This window comes from Mauremys mutica, chromosome 1, assembly GCF_020497125.1.
Source record: "Mauremys mutica isolate MM-2020 ecotype Southern chromosome 1, ASM2049712v1, whole genome shotgun sequence".
NCBI classification, from domain to species: domain Eukaryota; kingdom Metazoa; phylum Chordata; order Testudines; family Geoemydidae; genus Mauremys; species Mauremys mutica.
Genome location: NC_059072.1, coordinates 336,301,103 through 336,317,462, shown reverse-complemented (window position 1 = coordinate 336,317,462; position 16,360 = coordinate 336,301,103). Strand labels below are relative to the sequence as shown.

The following is a 16,360-nucleotide window of genomic DNA, read 5'->3' as shown; positions in this document are numbered from 1 at the left end:
CTTTATATTTTTTATTACAAATATTTGCACTGTAAAAATTAAGAAATATTTTTCAATTCCCCCATTACAAGTACTGTAGTGCAATCTCTATCATGAAAGCTGAACTTACAAATGTAGAATTATGCACAAAAACCTGCATTCAAAAATAAAATCATGTAAAACTTTAGAGCCTACAAGTCCACTCAGTCCTACTTCATGTTCAACCAATCGCTCAAACAAGTTTGTTTATATTTGCAGGAGATAATGCTAACAAACTTGTTTGTCTGAGCAATTGGCTGAACATGAAGCAGAACTGAGTGGACTTGTAGGCTCTAAAGTTTTACATTGCATTCAAAAATAAAACAGTTTTTTGTGCATAATTCTACATTTGTAAGTTCAACTTTCATGATAAAGAGATTGCACTGCAGTACTTGTAATGGGGGAACTGAAAAATACTATTTCTTTTGTTTTTTTACTGTGCAAATATTTGTAATAAAAAAATCTAAAGTACAGTTTGTATTCTGTGTTGTAACTGAAATCTATATATTTGAAAATGTAGAAAACATCAAAAAATATTTAAATTAATGGTATTCTATTATTAATAGCGTGATTAATTTTTTAAATTACACGATAAATTGCGATTCATTTTTTAAAGTCGCTTGACAGCCCTAATAAATGATGCTTCCATTGATGATCTTCATAGGGACAAATTTCACCTTTATGAATAATATTTTCACTGATATGGAGAGGTTACAATGTGCTGTAAACCAGCTCTTCATGCTAACTGGAAAGATTTATGACCAAATGGATAGTGGTCTCTGCCTGAACTTTCATTCATAGAAAGGGACTTTGACCCATCCACAATCTATAAAGGGTCCTCATGACATTGCCATTAGTTCACTCCTCTACTACCCATATTTACAGCGATATTTTATCTACAGCAGGGTCTGTTTCGCAAGAGCAGTTTAAAGTGGCTATGTTTATCAAATTTGCTAGTTTACAAATTAAAACCTATAAACACAAAGACTCTCACATACTGAACATTGTAACTTGTGTGAATCCTAAACTGCATCAATTAACTGTTAAAAGCTTATTCTACTTAAAACCTTACATAATACAAGAGATTGATAAGTGGCAGTCCTGTATGATCACACTGCCTGCCTCACATTAGCCCACAGTCATGTGCTTCACAAAAATAGAAATGTTACAGTAATAAAGCACAGGCCCGCAAAGGCATATCACAGCTTCTGATTACATTGGATAAAAGTACCAAAGAACACAAAAAAGAAAAAGGTGTTAATACTGTTGAATTAAAGAATAACTATAAAGATCAAACATGTTCACAGCATGCTACATATACTGCTCAACTTAAAATAAGGTGAATACAATGTTGAACAAAACCAAAAAAGTAGTTAGCAGTGTGATTTTTGAATTGTGTTTCAGATACAAAGATATAGCATATACATTCATGATGTGGCTGTCCAGCAAAAACTGGGGTACAGATTTCAAGTTAAAATCCTATCTTGTAAGCTACAGTTTATATCCAGTTCTGTCATAATCAAGAAAGTATTTTGTGGCTTTGTGTATTTTCTCAGAGTCTCAAGACTGGAGCCCAAGTTTACAAGATCTCAACATTTATCCTACTTTTGGAGGTTTGTTGAGTGGCTGTACCTGTCCTGTCAGCATTAGTATATTGTTCCCTGAAATCACACAATACTTTTTCATTTATCATGTGTATTGGTGGGGGGCACTGTTTGAATCATGGTGACAATGAATTAAGCATGAAGAGAAACAATGTAAAACTGGATGCGGCAAAGTGTAGATGATAGTTTGTTTGGATGAATTTGGTGCCATTTTATCTACATCCTTAAAGCTGGACAGGTCTCTGATGCTCCATTAATTCTTAAAACTTTGCCTTAAAGAAGTTTATAACAACTGCCAGAAATGAAGATTCGAACAGCAGTTTGTTTGTGCTTTCAAAAATTAAAGGCTGGCTCCCCCTATTCCTTTCTACTGCAGAATGATAAAATGGGCAAGATACCACAATTACTCCATTGCAACCAAGCAACTCAAAGCCCTATCTCTTGTAAGGAAATCTCACTGGTGATCTTGGGGGAAAATAAAGTGTTGCCAACATTTCCCCTGCATACAGAAGTACAATCTGTGTATTTTTATCCATTTAACGATATTTTATTTTAGGGAATAAAAACATTGATTCCCCTCCTAATTTTATTACTTCCTTCCTGTTAACCAGCCGATGCTTAAGCATGTGAGTAACTTTATTCATACAAGTAAATTGACTCAGGTAACAGTATTTGCATGGTTAGGCCCATTATTTTGTATATTCATCAGTACCATAAGGACATTATAATGATATCAGAATAAAGAGCAAAACTTCCCACTGATTTCAGTTAAAGCAGAATCAGGCCCCCTTAAACGGGGTAAAAAAACCTTTGCTGTCTTAAGTAATCATGAGGAGATGTATTTATGCTTAGGCGTTGTCCCACAAGAAGTAAAAAAAAAGATTTGTTCTAAAGGCCATTATGAAATCTACCCCATTTTAAAGGGGTTTTCACATAGTCTCAAGTGATTCCCTGTTGAAATTCGTTTTAGTCTCTTACTCAGTTGTATAAAGGTATGTGTAAGAGAACTGAGTGGTCTAGTTTTAAAGCCCTTACATGTGCAAAACTCCCAAAGTCAAGGGCAGTTTTGCCTGAGAAGAGCCTTCACGAGTGGGTCAAGTGTAAGTACTAGGGGACTTCTTTTATTGTAGACACAAGGTGGGTGAGGTAATATCTTTTATTGGGCCAACTTCTGTTGGTGAAAAACAAGCTTTCAAGCTTGCACAGAGTTCTTCTTTAGGTGTTTTTATTGTAATCAGAGCCAGAATCTGATCCCAATTGCCCATAGTGAGTGCCTCCACGAGGGGTACAGTGGCTTCATATCATAAGGATGGCAGAATGTGACCCTTTGAAATAAAGCTCTGTTAAGCTAGTCTCCCTCCTTGATAGTTAGTGCGATTTCACTATTTAAAACAGGTCCTCAATACTGAACTTTTAGGCTTTGACAGGTCGGAGATCAGGACTGGGAACTTATCTCAACATTTGGTGGGAGAGAGACCTTTTTGTAGGCAGGTTTAGCCATTGAAAAGAGGGGCTCAGAGCCCTTGGCGAAGAGCAGGAGGATTATTCAGCTGGACAGGAGATGGGAATGGGGGGCCTGTGGGGACCGACTGCATGGCCAAATATAGCTGTTGTAAAGGTTAAAATAGCATAGAGTACACAGATGCTATTCAAGCATCTGCCCACTGCTCTGCCAATGCATCAGTCCTAATCTGGGACACCTCTGCTATTCTTCTCCTACATGTCTCCCAGGCCTAAGGGGTGTGTGATGTGTACAGCTCGCCAAACCCTTTCACCTGGGAAAGATTTCTTGATTTAAAATCTTCCAGAAGTGAAGAAACAAGTGGCTGCACCACTTAGGATGGGGCCTTTCCCTCTAATTTAAAAGCTGATTCTGAAAAATCTGACACTTTTGGCCTGGTCTTGTGGTTGGCAGCATGTATGTGCCACAAGCAGAGCACCTGCCTAGATCAGCCAGGGCTAAGTTTCAGATACTGATGGTTAATCCATTTCCCTCTTATTTATGCACTATGGGCCTGCTCTAAAGCCCACTGAAGTCAACACAAAGTCAATAGGTTTTGGATCAAGCCCTATGGATCTGAAGACCTGACATAGGCTGTATAGCCATTGAATCCAACGGGTGCTTGGTTCAAGTGGAGGCTGCAGAATTGACCCCCTAGAAGACAAGACTCTAAACTGGTCAGTCTGAGCACATCTGTTAGATTCATGTACTTATGATGAACAAATGCATGTGCAAGAGAAAGGATGTCAAGATTTTACTCTACAAGGGTAGCAGCCTCCAGATTAACATCCTTTGAAAACGTTAATAAAACTAGGCATGTCAATAAGCCAATGCAAATCACACTATTACTTTAACATCCAGGGAAACCAATTTCCATCCTATTAACTTCTGGCAACTGAACACCTTCAAAAGTCTGGTTCAGAGATGGAGATAGGCGCCTACCAGGATTTTCAAAAGTGCCTAGGTACCTAACATCCATTGAACGTAATGGGGAGGCATTTTGGAAATCTTAGTAGGCACCTAATCTGCATGTTTAAGTGCCTAAACACCTTTAAAAATCTGGCCCTTTGTCCCTTTCAATTTAAGCTTTTTTTATTATTAAAAAACCTTGTTTTTCTGATTTGTTCTAATCTGCCTTAAATTTATGGTAACCCTAAATATGTAATTTTTAGATTTGTAGATGATTTTGTAGCTCCCTCTTGCTAAAACATTAAACAAATTAGCTTGTTTTTGTTGTTTTTTAATTTTTTATTTTTTTTAAAGCTGTTGGGGGAAAAAAACTCTGGCCCAATTCTGCGTAAATCACGGCAATATTCATGGAGGCATCCTATGCACTAGAACTGCAGCACCATGGATTTTGATGGATAAGTGAACTACAGAAGCATATCAAAAAATTAGTTCTCATGAGACTCTACTACAGTTTGAATCACCTGCTGTTAGCAGAATTCATTTAAGCTATTCTATGACTACAATCCCATGATGTTCAGTTGCCAGTTTTATATTCCACAGAATCCTGAGCTAATGCAAATGGCTTTTCTAACTTGTACTTCTCCCCACTTACTTTCATTGCAGACAAACAATTTCGGAGAGTGTTGTTCTGCACCTGACCAGAATACAACTATTTTTAAAATGCTCTTAAGGTTAATAAGCACTCCAATCGCAGAAAAAAAAGTGATTCCCTATTTACAGCATTTACTACAGTATCTGGTAAGTCATTACCCTCGTGAGCCAATAGCTCAGGCCTTCTCTTCAGCAAATAGGAGGTGATGCATGTGTCTTTTTACCTTGGTGAAGATTGGGATTTTGACGATTAAATGTTAATGCTGGTAAATATAAACCCCAGCAAGGGAAAGCAAAACGTCAGTATCTGTGCATGTACTCCCATGGATTATTAAGGTACATTTCTGACAAAGGAAGTTAACAAGCAATGAAGTTTGAGGATTCACATTCACACGTGCATTTTTTTTTAAAACAGTTGCACATTTAAGTTTGGCACAAAGTGAGCCTAAGGTGTAGGTAAAATATACGGTATAATCGTATATTTTTAACACCTGTCCTGAACAAACATCTATATTTTAAAAATATCACATTTTGAGTATAAAAGCTAGGCTATAAATGATTATACAGTAAATTCAATACTCTGGAAAAAGTGGAAAAACAGCATTGTAACTTTTAAGTTTGCATTTTATATAGAAAAGTTACAGCAAACTGGTTGTCAAATGACATTTCCCAATGTGGAATGCCATGCAGGCCATATTAGATTAAATATGGCACCTTCTGAAATCAAGTTTTGTTGTAGTTTTTTTAAACTGATTCACTATGAAGACATCAATTCATTTACAGTTTATGTATTTCAAAATCTAATCACATACTTTGCTGAGAAGGCAATTCAGCTGGAAAAGTAAATTCTGTAGCGAAAGATTAAAATAAAGGCACTAAAGTTTCCACAACTAACACTCAAGCTACGTTAAAATCCTTATATTTCTGAAGAGGAATTAAGTGGTTATGATAGTTACCTAAAACTAGTCTCGCCTTCCTTTCAAAACCTAACTGTTCTTGAGCAATACCTGGCTTCTCATATCAAAGAATTTCACTGTACAGTTGCCATCACTTAAAGGCAAAGTTACTAACTGAAGAACATCCTAATTGTTACAAGCAAAAACTCACTAGGTGCAGCCACTATAGTTAAGTTGAAAAAGATTATAACAAGTTAAAGTCAAATCTAAGGTTATGCATATCAACCTCTCACCACTTTGTCTGAATAATCTTTGTAGTTGGCTATACAAGATTAATAAATCTTATTTATGCAATGTTTTATACAGGAGAGATTCTGATGCACAGTTTGATGGATAGTTTCTTATCTTGTCTTTAAAAAAAATTAGTAATTTCTCTCTCACAAGGCTTTTTATGCAAATAGACTGCTGTCCAAAAGTGCAGAAAAAGTGTATTTAAATGTACAATCATTTAGTTTTCCAATCTGGAACAGACAGCTAAAGCAAAAACTCCCAACATGTGGTGTCACAGCAAGTTATTAAGAGAAGTAAGGAGGATGAAAACTAACTTTAGTAGCATACTGGTCCATGTTTGTTTGTTTTCCCTCAATGAAAGATGTAAAAATATGACTACAATGTTAAAAAAAGCTATTCTGCAGTCTTCAATGGAAACGCTTTTTTACATCTATTACAATTCAGAGGAATTTTAAAAAACCCTAACTGGTTAGTTTCTAATACATGTAAAAGCAAAATAAAAAGTCACCCTTCTTATAGTAAAAACAAAAACCAAAACAAAAGATTTTTTAGCAGTGACAGCTGTGTCCTACTGGGAAAGTTTAAGCATCAATTTAGGCACTTCACTGGTTCATTAACACAATCCAAAGTAAAGCTATAAACACTGAAATGTTGTGCTCTTAAAATCAGTCTAATCAAGCAACACAAAATAATGCAAAAGTGTGACTTTTTGGCAGCTTATTTCTTCCCTTCCCCAATATTACCAGTTGTCCAAGTACATTTTATTTTGTGGCTGCTTTGGCACTTAAATATCAGATTGCTCAAGCCATACAAGCTAAAACAAAAATGCGAAGTCTCGGACAATAAAGAAATTGTTTTAAAATTTCTTTATGGTTGTATAAAAAGGGCACTTCAGTAGTGACAATAGGGAAAAGCTTGCTTTCTTTTTAAATATTGCACTTTTCTTTTGTTCACACACATTAATGCATAGAAACACAATTTTAGCTTTGAATATTAAAGTGTTCAGACACTATGAATGAAAAAATTCTAGGAAATAAATGTCTATAAGCTACTAGGAAAAGAACAGGTATGGTAGCCTTCCTTTGCTTTACTTAATTAAAAAATGCACTGGAGAAAGGAGAGTGCAAAAAAAATTTTTTTTGGTCAGTCTCTGTATTACGTTTACAGGCGCCAACTAGGTGAACTTGCAAGCAACACTATGATGAGCATGTATGCTGTAAAGAAGATTGAGGGTGACTGTCAGTAAGACAAGATTATCCATGATTGAACCATAATATGTACAACTGAAATGGATAATTGTGAAACCTCTTCTTTTGGAAAGAGGAAAGGAAAAAAATAACTGAATTTTGCATTTCAGTAGCATGCTGTAGAATTTATCATGATTAATGTCACATTAAAACGTGGACAATGTTGTCATTATATTTCACATCACCTTCAATTGCTGTAGTAAAACAGTGCCTGACAAGTAGTCTCCAGGAGATAAAGAATCCAGTAGCCAGTTCAGCTTAATACATCACATGCTTCTCTCTACTAGCGTTAGGACATTGTATTAAGATCTCTTAGAACATCCAAAAAACCTTTCCTGAATTCCACTAATCTGAAAAAGGATTGCTTGAAAAAATAAACACTTTTTTCCTGTGTTTCAAAACAAAAGCGCTAGAGTTGAGTATAACAAAACTAGTTTTAGGATTTTGACCAGTATCCTGAAATCCAACCAGAAAAAGTAGTGCTCCTCAGTGTTATTTTTGCTATCATTAGTAATGTTAAGCATCAAGAAAATAAAACACGTCATTGCACATTACAGCCGCCAAAAACACGGCTAAACTTTGACACTAGAGAACTGAGTAACTTGATGCTACATCACATACAGCTTCTGGTGTGTATCTATTTCAAAAAGGCCTTTACATATCAATTGAACTTCCTTCGCTCCCTCCGAATTGATACTTCAGGTCAAGTGACGAGTTATGGCACGAAAGGCATATAGAAGTTCTGCTTGCATACGGGCTTCCATTAAAAGTAGATTTACGTGGACCTATTTAAAATTTAAAAAAAATTAGTCATTTAGTTCACCATTACATATCAACAGGCAGAAGAGTTTAATCACCCAATTATCTTACAGATTTAGATTTTTCTGCCAAATGAAAATAGCTGCATCACTAGTGCCATGTACTAGACTGAAGTGTTGCCATTTCTTCTCCAGATGGCTATCTAATATGCCAATTTTATCTGACATTCTGGACTCCCAGGTAACAAGCCTTAATTACTGCTTTAAGCAGTGTTCCATCTGCTTTAACAGAAGTCACAACAAAACAATGCTGTACAGTAATGGAAATCATAACGGAAGACTTTCCTTTCACCCTATGAGCATTATACTCCAAGGACTAGATTTCTGTTATCAGTGTTATATAATCAATCCACCTGCCACACTCCATATGTACTATATGAAGTCAACTGTCAAATAAATGCAACCTCAGGGATGGCAAATTATTCCACTGAAGACTGAGGCTGGTTTCAGAATGACATTTACTTAACAACAAGGAACAGAAATGAACATATCGCTGCCCGCTGCGTTAGCATCTGGCCTTACCGCACAACTGTCTCAGGAACTTCTAGCAGCACGTCTCCAGGTACAATGCTGGGGCACTGGCTCAGATACCAATTTAGGAGTGAAGAATACCATCTACTGAATCCCCCACACCATTCCCTGCAACTTCTAGTATGTATCCCTTTTATGTATCCCACCCAACTATTGACCAGGTCTGTTCCAGCTTAGCTGGTGATATTATGAGACCATAACAGTTATAAATAAAGGAAGATCAACAATAGCTTTATCCTAACTTATCTATTACAGGCTTTTAAGAACGCTTGCTTGTGTCGAAGATCTAATCATCATGATTGCAGGCATCTATAGTAGTAGTTTAGAGAAAATTGTATAGATTAGAGAAAGGTCAAATAATGGGCAGTATTGTGGGTCATCTCAGGAGTGCGATTTTTATGTCATTCCTGTTTATTGTAGTGTGCACAAGTCACATGGCCACAGGCCCAATAAGATATTTTGCATAATATAGAGCATAATTTGCATGCCGCTCATACTAAAAAGGCATACAAGTATCAATGCTTGGTACTAAACTTTAAAATAGTGTGTATGTACACACACACACACAAACCGATGTATTTTACCAATGAAAAGCAGTGTAGGTACAAGTTAATTTATGTTCTCTATAAGAATCAAGAAGTATCGGAACAGTTCACCAACTTCACCATTTCCAAATCTGCCCATTTTTCTATATACAGATCTATGGATCTAGCTTCATGTAGGAGTCACTAGAGATTGTCCATAGTGTGCTCATTAAGAAAATGTTTTTGCAACAGTGAAATTTAACATTCATTGAACTAACTTGTAGGCTCTGCTGTACAGTATTTAAGTTAATTCTTTAAGCTTTTTCTTTATTGTTAAGATGGTTAACTCTAGTACACACACCCACACACCCACCCCCTTTTGCAGGCCACCGTACTATTTGCATTGTTTACAGAGCACAGGGCCTCTTGTGTAATGTTTGGCTATGAAACACTTACCTTCTCTGAGTGCTTGAACTGACGCCAGTAACTATCGTACATGCGCTTGGTAGTTCTCTCTGGGTAGCAGGTCACTGTCTTAATGTAAACCTTCAGGCTGCGTTCAAGTAACTGATTAACTTCTCCATAATCATAATCATCATACCTAAGCAAAATAAGGCAGACTCAATATTTTTTTCTGGACCCACATGGCTTTTTAAATTCTGAAACGACATGTATTTATGAACTGAAATACTAGAAGGAGTGGTTACTTACCTTGTATAGTAACTGGAGTGGTTAGAGATGTGTTACCCTGTGGGTGCGCCATGTCACGACATGTGCATGCCTATGCACTTTTGATATGAGATTTTTGCAAGCTATGTCCGCGAGTCCATGCCTGCACCCCAGACACCCTCATGCTCTGGTATGAGGGAATATGGGGAGGGGACAGCAGACCCACCGCCAGGCCAGTTCCTTCTCAACCATGAAAGTCCAGTGAAAGACTTTGAGGCAGAGGGGAAAAGGATGGGACGTAGAACACCTACGGGGAAACATCTTGACAAACTCCAGTTAGGCTCCAGTAACTTCTCCTGTTTCAAGTAGTGTCCCTATGGGTGTTCCATATCAGAAGATTCATGGATGTTGCTGACTGGAAGTCTATTGTAAGGACAGCCCTTTTTCTTCGTTATCCTGGCTTCTTTCATGGGGGCTTGGCCATTCTGGGTAAGACTGTCGAGCCCTCTGCAATTTACTGTACTTTCTCTTTGCCACGAGCGTATAGATGCCCAGAGATCATAGTGTCACCCAAGAGTCTTTAAGAGAACAAAGAGACCCATCCATGGCTTCACTAAACATCTTGGGTCTTTCAAAAGAAGGTCCTCAACCGATTTCTCTACCTGCTGAGGCAGACCAGAGGATTACAGCCAAGAAACTTGGTGCATGGCTACTTCTGTAGCCATGGAATGTTGCACCTATATCAGTGGCATTGAGTCAAGCTTGGAAAGATGCTTTGCTGATTGTCTGGCCTTCTGTTATGAGGGCTTGAAATTGTTCCCTGTGATCATGTGGCAGGAGTTCAATAGAAGATGAAAGCAAAATGCAATTTTACAAATTATTGCAAGTTATCAGGGCTTGGTAATTGGCTACTCTGAACTGCAGTGAAGCAGAGTAGCTCTTGCATCCCAAAAGGTCCAGTCTTCTGAGCTCTTTGTTGGATGGTGTTGAGCGGAACCAATGTTATCTGTTCCGTTCAATAACTGCCTCTATGAACCAGGGAGTGGGGTTCAGAATGCGAGGGGGAAAAAAAAAATTCTGAGCCTTTGGCTGGGTGGTAGTATTTTCTGTCACCCCATTTACACATAGTTGGTATAGCAATTGGAGTTTCCCCACACAGAGGTCAGCAGACCATCATTGATGGGCAAGGTGATTTTGCCTGCAGATGTATGAAGAATGTCCAACAGGGAATGTTGGTATTCTTGTGTCTCCTATAATGGAATATGCAGGGTTTCTGCCACAGAAAGGTCCTGAATGGCCTTGAAATCATCAGCATAAGATGGTGGGGGAGGCAAAATAAGAGAAAGGGGTTACAGTCCCTCTCCCACAAAAAAAGTACAAACGGTGCTAAAAAACCAAAAATAAAGAATATACTGAGAAAAGAAAGGATTGTGAGAGAGGTAGCAAGCTACACAGCTAGCGAACAGACAACAATGTTCCACTTCAAGACATTGGCGGTTAAGAAGGAACTGGAGTGGCAGTGATTCTGCCTCCTACCTATATATACACCCCCATACCAGAGCATGAAAGTATCTGGGGTGCAGGCATGGACCCACAGACACTGCTGACAAATCACTGATCAACAGCAAATGTGTGTTTGCACCTCTTGATGTGGAGAACCCATAGGGACACTACTTAAAGAACAACAAAAGTTACTCCTAAGAGCCTTTTAAATAGTGTGGTATTTCCTTTTTTCTGAACTGACAATGTTGTCCATGAGTTCAGAGAAGACAGATTTCTGTAAAAATATCAATCCTAATCTGATTCTGTAATACCAACTAATTTTTTTAAAATAGAGAGATTAAATTATACTACCACCAGTATTTGTACCAATTTCACTGCAGAAAAATTTAAAAGCCAAAGACACCAATTTTAAAACACTGCTTTAGTGTGATCAAAACCTAATGTGTTCCTGTCCCAAAGTAAATATATTTTGCTTACATGCTTCCAAATACACTTAGAGAGGTCAATTGGTTACATACCTGATTCCAAACATACAGTGAACATAGTTAAATAAAGCTCTTCTCAACATGGTTGTGTCAACATCTTCGTGTGTAGCCATAGTGTTGTATGTGAGATTGTAGACCATCCGAAACTTCTCATCCAGGAGATGCCCAATATCAGAATAAAGCCTGTTCACAAGGGAGAAGCCATGATTTTCCCAGGTATAGTCCTGTAAGTGCACAAAGAAATACACCAGCGATGCATAAATATGCAAATAGTACCTTCCCCCACCTGATCCTCCCTCTGGTTTCTCCCCCAGTTGAAAATCTTGTTCTCTGTTTTGTCTCTCTTTCTGCTTTATTAATGTATTAATTCCCCTGCGCGCGCGCACACACACACACACACACACACACACACAATTTTAATCAGTAAGTTTTCCCTGGTCAGTTCTGCTTTAGTCCTTAGGTCCTGCAGATTTGGTTCAGACTGGAAAATATTCAGAGATATTATTCAGAGACTGCTGCTTTGGAAAGCTAGGAGCCAGAGCAGAAGCATGGGGATGTGTTGTTCCTTAGAGACATAACTTTACTCTTGCAGCAATGACTAAGGAAAAGAGTTAGCAGTTTGAAAAATGCTGCCAGCTGTGCCTGAGCAGCAACACTTTCACAGGATATTACTTCAAACAAACTCTTTGGGGGCAGGTATTATCTTATCCTATATTTCATGAAGTGCCTAGCACAACGAGGCCTTGCTCCATCACTGGGGCCTCTGGATGCTTCTGTAATGCAATTGTTACAATAGAAGATCTGGTTTGGGTAAAAGGTCTCACATTCTACCATCATTCAGCTATTGAACAATTAAACAAGTTGGTTATTAGAAGAATGTGAAACTTTTGAAGTTGGAAGTCAGTAACTTAAAATCCTTGCCTGTAGGAAGAGACATTTCAGTTTCAGTGCAACCTTCCATAAAGCTCTTCTGAAGCAGTGCTGTACATGCCTAATGTTGTCTCAAGTCAATGACAATTGTCAGCCTTCTCCCAGGGGAGCCTTCTAAAGTTCATAGAGAAGTCAGCAGTATCTTTGATCTCAGACACAAACTGCCTTATCCTTGTCCACAATACACACCTAAGGTGGTGTTTGCGTCACCTCCCAAAACATGGTTTACTTTACATGAAAAATTGCAGCATGAATTCATCCTGATCAGCACAGACTGTTGTAAATGTAAGGGCTTGTCAACACATTGAGTTATTCAGGAATAGCTACTGTGCTTTAAATTCACACCCTACTTTAATCCAAATTAACTTTCAAGTGTAGACTAGCCCTAAGTATGTCTGCTGACAGGAATCATGACTCCTTTACTTTACCAAGGAATTTTTTTGCACCTATTTTGGTTTGTCTACAAGTGCTCTGACATGTTTCAAGATTTTCCCATAACTTGCAGTTTATTAATATTAGATTCCCAGGAGATCAAACTGATATTAGTTGGTGATCTGTTCTAAACACCTAGAGCTGTCCCTATTTTTTTAAATTTATATTGCAATAGTGCATAGGAATCCTAGTCATGGATTAGGACCCCATAGTGCAAGGCACTGCATGGACATAACAAAAAGATGTCCGTTACATACGTTTGTTCTGCTAACACAACAGAAGACCTAGTACCCCCGGCCTGAGGTTTACAATTAATAGAGGATCAAAGAGTCCTGTGGCACCTTATAGACTAACAGACGTGTCACAGGACTCTCTGCTGCTTTTACAGATCAAGACTAACACGGCTACCCCTCTGATAATTAATAGAGGGTGGACTAGTAATCGAAGTGAAGTAATGGAAGCCTCTTCATTTGAGATATTTAACAGCTGACTGAACAAAATGCTACAAATATGAAAATATACCATAAGGACTATGTCTACACTTAAAACATGACAGTGGCACAGCTGCAGCACCGCACTTCAGTAGAAACACACACATGAGGTGGTAGCTAGGTTGAAATAATTCTTCCATTGATCTAGCGCTGTCTACACCAGGGGTTAGGTTGGCTTAATTGTGTGTCTCAGTGGTGTGGCTGTTTCACCCCCCCGCCCGAGGGATTTAGCAATGGTGATTTAACTTTTCATTGTAGACCAGCTCTTGATCCTCTGCTTGGACGTGGACATTTAACAAGGATGTCCTGCTACTATGACATCTTATTTTTCCAGTAAAGAAAGACTTAGGGCATGTCTGCATGAACACATGCTGCACAGCAAACTGGGGCATAAATCTACAGTACATCAAAGGGCATTAGGGAACTTTTAGCATGCAACAGCACAGTCCACACAGGCAGTTAGTGCAAGGCATGCTGGTGTGCTATCAATTTGTGCCTCAGCTTTCTCCACAGCACGTGTTCACGCAGTCATGCCCTTAAAATGCTGGGGATAATTTATTTTAAAAAATAAGTGCATTTAAGTACCTGAGCTCGGAATGTTGGCAGATGCTCTTCTCCCCGCCTGGCAAAGTCTTTGTACCCAAAACCAGGATCTTCGATATAGCGGGAGACATCCGACGCGGAAACCATTTCATCATCAAATGCTGAGAAGGACAGCAAAATGCTGTGTTTAAGATAGATAAGTATGGAGGCTGTTGTAGCCTTCTGATCCTCTCCCTCAAAGACTACAAAGCGTGCTGAACACATTATTTAAAGTTTGCAACTAATTCTGTGTACAAAGAAGAGGATAAGATGTTGGTGTAGGAAGAGTATTGGGAGAATTTCAATCAATTTCCGTTCAGTTTATGATATTACGCTTGTATACATTTGTCAATGTCTAATTCATAGTAATTTGCTTGATTTACTTTGGACCAGAGTTTCAATTTTTTATTCTTAATTTTGCAAGTAAATATTTAAATTTATTTTTACACTTCTCCCTTTTTCAGAGATTTTCTAAAACCCTTCATTGAACCAATGGGCAAGATGTTTTTAAACAGACTGCAGGGTGGGATGAGGGAGTGAGGTTAGTAACAAGAAATCCAGAGAAGGGGAAGATTGGTGAAGGTCTGAGATGACCTGGGAGTAGATCAGTAATTTACTTGTTAGAATAGGGAGGAAAAGTTCAATTTTGGAGACGAAGAAAGAAAGGTTAGGACTTAATCATAGCTTGGTTGAAGGGGTAGATACCAAAGATGACCCTAATTCTTCCTAACACTCTAGGCAGCATTAAGATGTGACTCAATTAACGGTGAATGGAGATAGCATAGGGCTCGAGAGAAAAGTTCAGTTCAGTTTTGGCTCTACTGAATTTGAGATTATAGCAGGCTGTATAAGACTGAAAGGAGTGGTATGTCTTTTACAGTATTGTTTATAACAAAAAAAACTTAAGTTACAACACACAACTGTAGTTCATGTTTTTCTTACTATATACAAACTAGCGAAGTGTTAAGAAAGCAAATGCCATATAACAAAACACTTATGAGCTGTGGTAAGCATTCATATAGACTTAATGAAGGGTGAGGATCAATTAACTAAAACGCTAACTAAATATAGTAAAGAAAAAAGAAACACTAAATATGTACATGGACAGTGTACTTGCAGGCAAGCTATGACCAGAGGAACAAGGATTCCGATTCTGACCATGCAGCAGTAAGAGGGAACTGAGGGGGTGTCATCCTGCACAGCCTCTCATAATTTTTCCTGCACTATGAGGCTATGTACAATTGCATGTGAGGGCCAATGAACATTGCTGCAAAACCTTCCAGCTCCAGCACATGGCGCACATGCACACCCATGTTTGGAATACATATAGGGACCATCATTTGAAGAAGAACTAAATGATACAAGATTTGGCTTGTAGATACCAATTCAAAACAATATGAAAGCAGTGAACTCTACAGTTCATCAAGCTTCAGGCTGAGCTTTTGCCAAGAGTTACAGTAACTACGCATCTCTAAAGAGCTCCAACAATGCGTTACTAAATGAGGACAGGTTCTCTAGCAGGAATCAATTTATCTCCACCAAACAAACAGGTGGCTTGATTGTGCAACTACCTTTACAGGAGTTGATTACCACATAGCTGACTGCATTTGACCCTGATATTAAATCTTGGCTTACTTCCACATGCACTGACAGAAATATTGCCAGATGTCCACTGTTCACACTTAAAAAAAAATCAGTTAATCTAAGAATCACAGGGATGTTTTATCTTCTCTCTGGCTCATTAACCAATCAAGACATAACTGTGTGGGAAGAAACTTGCATGGCACCTGCCCTAGGTAATCACCCCTGAAGATTATTTCAAGTTAGATTTAATTCTCATTGGTTTACAGTTTGTATTTTCCCATTTGTTGCTTCCTGCAGCTATAAGACAAACTCTAGCATTAGAGTGTTTTGGGAAAACTATGGGAGTCTCACAGATCAGAATCTATGAAATAGCTTCCCACTCCTCCCCCCAAAAAGGTAAGCTAAGAAGCATAGCATTTCTAGCCATCTTCTCTTACTACAGTTCCCAAGAAATACTAATACAATACACCCTTGCCATAATGAACCCCTAGGGATCCAAGCCATTTGTTCGTTATAGCCAGTGGTTTGTTATAGTGAAAGAGTCCTGCTGGGTCTGTGGCGGAGGGCAGAGAGCTCCTCTGGCCCCGGGGCGGGAGGAGGGATCCAGAGACCAGGTTCGCTTTAGCCCAAGGTTTGTAATTGTGAAGGGTGTTATAGCGAGCATCTACCGTACCACATTGTGACAGTCTGTGCT

At 38.4% G+C, this 16,360-nt stretch overlaps 1 protein-coding gene across 1 annotated transcript in view; it reads right to left on the bottom strand.

The window, feature by feature from the left end:
• Nucleotides 1-600: 600 nt before the first annotated feature.
• SESN3 (sestrin 3) overlaps nt 601-16,360 on the bottom strand; it is a 71,764-nt gene continuing 56,004 nt past the window's right edge. Inside the window, exons 7-10 of the mRNA XM_045019616.1 lie at nt 14,086-14,204; nt 11,681-11,871; nt 9,447-9,591; nt 601-7,902 (exon numbers count right to left, since the gene is read on the bottom strand). Coding sequence (XP_044875551.1) covers nt 7,816-7,902; nt 9,447-9,591; nt 11,681-11,871; nt 14,086-14,204 — 542 coding nt within the window. The 3' untranslated portion in view covers nt 601-7,815. The remainder of the gene's footprint in view (nt 7,903-9,446; nt 9,592-11,680; nt 11,872-14,085; nt 14,205-16,360) is intronic.